General features: G+C 38.4%; 1 protein-coding gene across 1 annotated transcript; it reads right to left on the bottom strand.

The window, feature by feature from the left end:
* Positions 1-286: 286 nt before the first annotated feature.
* LOC124876621 lies at positions 287-3,105 on the bottom strand. The gene is made up of 2 exons (XM_047379546.1): positions 2,945-3,105; positions 287-1,260 (listed from the first exon to the last, which is right to left on the bottom strand). Exon 2 carries the CDS (start codon positions 1,250-1,252, stop codon positions 491-493), a length of 762 nt encoding a protein of 253 aa, XP_047235502.1. The 5' UTR covers positions 1,253-1,260; positions 2,945-3,105; the 3' UTR covers positions 287-490.
* Positions 3,106-5,082: the final 1,977 nt, after the last annotated feature.

Here is a 5,082-nt window from a genome sequence, read left to right as displayed (position 1 = left end):
TTTATTTGTAAAGACACAGCAGAACCACGTTTCCTTTCCCTTTTCACACCATAATGATGCACTACTTTGTGTTTGCCTATCACATAAAATCACATGACAAATTGCGAAACCTTTCAAGGTGAAAGAATGCTTTAGTAAGGCACTGCATGGACCCAATTTTGCACTCTTGTGCAACCCAGTGGGAACTGAGAGTGAATAGTAATCTTCCTATGTAAAAGTCCATTCACAACTTTGTTTTATTAACTTTTGCTTTAGATTCCAAATAAAAAAAAGTGACCAAGTAAAATAATTTTTCAAATTTTAATATTGGAAAGACACAAATATACAAGCAAAACATTGTAGAGACTTTTCTTTTTAGTATAAATGTGATGGGTAAAAATCACATGCTGCACACTTTGGTTTAAAGGAACTGAGAAGCTGCTGAAAAATTACAAAGGACTGCAACGTTGTATTGAGGAGATTGCTAAAATGGAAACTTACAAAGAAAACTCTAAGGCTCTTTCTTTGGTTCCTCTGTGTCCTCAGAGGAGGAAAGCGGTGGAGGGCCTGTGGTGTTCTCTGAACTGGTGGCCTCCTCTTCAGGCTTTGAAGAAGGTGAACTTTCCTCAGTAGCAGCAGGTGTAGCAGCCTCCTTGGTCTCCTGGCCATCTCCCACCTTCTTCTCTTCTCCATTTTGTCCATCCTCACTGACCTTCCCTCCATCTTCCTTGGTAGTATTGTTGTCAATCTCCTGATTTGTTTGACTATTCTCTGTCAGTAAGAAACTGTTTTCTTTAGCTTCTGGATGTGACTCGGCTTTGTTTTTCTTGTCCATCCCCATCCAGTATTCAGAGTTGCTGACAAGGGTGCCTTTGCCGCCCAGTGTTCTGACGCATCTTCTAAGCTGGCAAACCTTCCATGCAAGCATCAGGGTAGAAATTAGCAGGATACTGCAGGCTAAAATCAGAGCGCCGCAGCTTATTAGCATCATGGGACAATGTTGTTTTAGATAATTGACTGTCGATGGTGAGGTGGTGGTGGCAGTGTTGGTTTGAACACACTGGCATGTAGTTGGGGGTAAAGTAGGTTTTCTCACGGAAGGTGATGAGGTAGCTATAGTTGTCTGATGATTTGAAATGCTGCCAGCAGAGGTGTTTGAAACCTGACTTGTAACTATCAGTTCAGGCCTTGCAGAGTCTGTGGTTTCACACACAGACCATGGGATAAACAGCAACATGGCCAGAACTTCAGCATAACACAGCAGGCCGTTCATGTTGATTTCTGAAAACAAATGGCAGAGTTTAAGTTTTAGTTAACTTAAAAACTGATTTTGTTTCACCCCAAAATATCATGCTCAAGCAATGTTAAAAACTTAGATGCCCTACGCAACATAAAGTATTGGCAACTTTCACCAGTTGGAACTCTTAAAGAACTCTGTGTGCTTCTTTTAGCAATTTAGCAAGTTTAAGACCTGTAACTTTACTTTGAAAGCAGAACTTAACATTGAATTGAAATATAGCAATTGAAAAGTTTTCAACCAGTTTGCTACCTCCTCAGTATTTGTCCTTTTATAGTCTACAGACGTTTTTTTCTTTAACCTAAGTACTAGATTTATGCAGTGGGGACCAAAGCTGGTTTGTTTTAACCAAATTGTGGGTGAAAAATGGTGACACTGTTTATTGAATTAGAGATCAGACTGGAAGAAGACTCACCATTCTTCAAAGGCGTCCAATTTGGAAATATGTAACCACCTGATCTGACTTAACCAGTGCTCCTCCACGGGATTAAATGACAGTGAGATTTTTAATTTATGAACTCAGTCCTTTCTGTACAGCACTTTGGTCAACATTGCAGTTCTTTTTAAACGTGCTATATAAAAAAAAAAAAACTTTAACTTAAATTGATGGGTGGCGGAGTTGGTAGTAAGTTGGCTCCTGGGTCTTGGGTTTTGATTGTGACGTGGGATCTTTCCTTTTACTTAAGATAACATTAACTGTTAAGTAGTTGCACAAGCTGGTTCTAAGTATGTTGACCAAAAATTTCGCCTTGAAGTCCATATAGACAGGCAAATGCTAATCGAGTTTTATATATTGAGAGAGCTTCCAGCAAGAAGGCATTGGGTTCAAATCCCAGCTGGGGACTTTGAGTGTAAAGTTTGCATATCTACCCTGTGTGTATGTGGCTTTTCTGGGGTGCCTTCCGCGGTTCAAAAACATACATGCATCGTAGCTTGATCGGTCTTTCCAAACTGTCTTTTTGTGTCACTGTGATGCACTGACAACCTGTCCAGGATGTATTGTACCCATTGGCGAGTTGAGATTGGCACCAGCCCCTCTGTTAGCCAGCAAGTAGGTGTAGAAAATTGATGGATATATCATTTCAATATTACTTGTAATCATGCCGATAGCTGGTTCTTTTTATTCACTATGTGGGTTGGAAACCTAACCCAGCACACCCTACCTGGTTCTTAGAGCCAATTCATTTCCTTACATCCGCAGAGAACTGACCTTTCTGTAAAATCCAAAAACTCAAGTAGACCAAAACTAACAACATAATAAACAGTACAAAATACTGTTTGGCTCACCTAAAACTACATCTGAATTCAGTTGTGGGCTTACTGGAAATTATAAAGTCATTAAAATCATGAAAAAATACATTAGGTACATTTATTTTAGCTATACATCTAATGATTTGATATAGTCTTGTTGTGTGATTATAAACAGATTTTTTTAAATTAATCAATTAATAAATATTTATTGTTTTAAGTATTTATTTTGGGGTCTTCATAGCATCATATATGTTGTTACAAGGCCACAATATACCCCCGTCTCTGCTAAAACCTACAAGGGGGATTTACATGGTTAATGACAAATCCACGGATACTGGAGTTTTCTGTAAAGCAGTAAGGTCTGAAAAATTCTTATTTTTAAAAGAGGTTAAAAAAAAAGATAAAGCTGTCACTTACATTGTTGGTTTTGCCAAGAAGACCAGGGGTTTGCGTTGATGGATGCAAAGGTTAGAGCAACTGATGAGACAAGTCAGGTGTTTTACAAGAGCTGAGAGGCAATGAAATCAGTCCAAATCAACTGAATGCTCATCTTGCTGCCTCGACTTCACTTCTTCCCTTTGGACTATATTTAGAAGAGGAAGTAATGGTGAGTGCTCTGTTCTGTTCTGTTCAGTGCTCATAAGAACGCATGCAAAGCATCAGACTATACATTTGGCTGGAATGGTGTTCTGAATATAGCAGCCAACAAAATGTGGTGACCTAGCCTCACCTAAATTCATAGCGTCAAACATAATTGTAGCAGTTTGCCTTTCTTACATTATTGTTGCTTTGAAAAATTGTCTGTACAGGTAGTTGCAGGTCACTGAAGCTGACATGATGAGTAACCACCTCGGCATGGGCATTGCTATGACTTGGTCACGTTTTTTAAACAATAAAAATAAATTTGCCTGACTGACTGATGACTATCAAGCACAAATGTTTATCTTCCTGTTTACGAGAAAGGAAAAACTGCACAGACATGCTGCATAAAATCATATAACATCATTTAAAACATATTACATATTTCAAGTTGCCCTTCCTTGTAGTCTTCCATTGTTACTCCTTTTTCACATTAAAACCACAACCTTCCATGTGTTTTATGTTATAGACCAATACAGCACACATTTCTTTAATACACTTTAAAAAATCCAGGGCAACTAGTTACCTTCATAATTGTGTAATTTATGCTCAGTGTAAGTGCAGCTGTTTTATGAAGGTTGCCGGGGTTTGAGAGAGAAGAATGGAAACACGGTGGTAGCAGTATTGTGCTGTGGGGATGCATTTCCTAAAGCAGGGACAACATGTGGAAACGTTAAAAATATATAAGCACTGTAGACTCATGAACAAAGCTAATCTGTTCTCCTTTTTTCAAATTATGAATTTGCATTAGAAGAAGGTGTTTCTATTTTCTAAAGTTCCTCATTTTGCTTCCTTTGTTAATATATGCTATGTTTCCCAAGCAGCTAAATATCTGCACCTGTGCTGCAGAATTAAAGGGGAAATGTCTAATTTTACAAAATAGGATGCTACAGATGACAGCAGCAGAAGTGACATGATGAAGAAGCTGCAAAACTCCGGACTACTAAATCTACTCCCCCTCCACATGACCCACGAGCATCTGTTGTACAGCAATGGAAATAAAGATCGAGGAGTTTCAAGCATGTGAACGCCTGCTGTTCAGACTGCTGAGCCCTGAACAAACTCATCATCATGACTGTTATTTAAATTAAGACAGATAAAAGAGATGTAGTAAAAGTGATAAGCATCAGATTTATTGTAAAAATAATTCTGGTGAGGTTTTCCTTAAACATTGCAGGAAATGAAAAATCTATTTTTTCACACATCTGCAGAAGCCACAAGTGGCAAATGAAAACAAAAAAAAAAACAAAAAAACATGCAGCAAATTGCATGAATGGAATGGTGTTTCAGATAAAAGCAATCACAATTTTCCTGTTCACTTTCATCTTTAAAAAATGACACTATTATAAAGATTATTAAAGATGTCAGACCTCTCGTTGACGATTTAATCAGAGGAAACATAAGGGCAGCGTGAGGCTAAATAAAAATCAAAGGAGGAAGTGAGAGCAGAAGAAACACAGATGACTTCATTTCCAAAAAGCCACGCACCTTCCACTGAGAAATGGAAAGTCCCATTTGTCAGTAAGAACATGCTCATCAATATACATTTACACTGGATGTTTGTGCATGTATGCATACCAGCCTTTTTTTCATTTAATTGTGTGTGTTGTTTTTTTCTTGCCCATTCGGCACTACCTTTCACACCTATAAATAGCTGACTCGCTGGCTGTGATGGTGGACAACTTCATTACAGACAATCTCAAGGACATCAGCTGATGGCTGACAGTTGCAATGGTGGGCTCAGCAAATGTCAAAATGGCCTCCAGAGTGCAGCCCCCACCTTCTGTTTTGCTCTTTCAGTCAGCCAAGTTTAAAAGCTGAATTGTGCTGACTGTGTTGCTGTGAACGTTAGTTTTATCTTACAACTTTACTGAACAGGAAATGTTATTAAAGCTATTGAAACTGCTAAAATTAGC

Source organism: Girardinichthys multiradiatus, chromosome 11 (genome assembly GCF_021462225.1).
Source record: "Girardinichthys multiradiatus isolate DD_20200921_A chromosome 11, DD_fGirMul_XY1, whole genome shotgun sequence".
Classification (NCBI taxonomy): Eukaryota; Metazoa; Chordata; class Actinopteri; order Cyprinodontiformes; family Goodeidae; genus Girardinichthys; species Girardinichthys multiradiatus.
The sequence above is the reverse complement of the archived record's forward strand: the minus strand, read 5'-3'. Positions and strand labels throughout refer to the sequence as shown.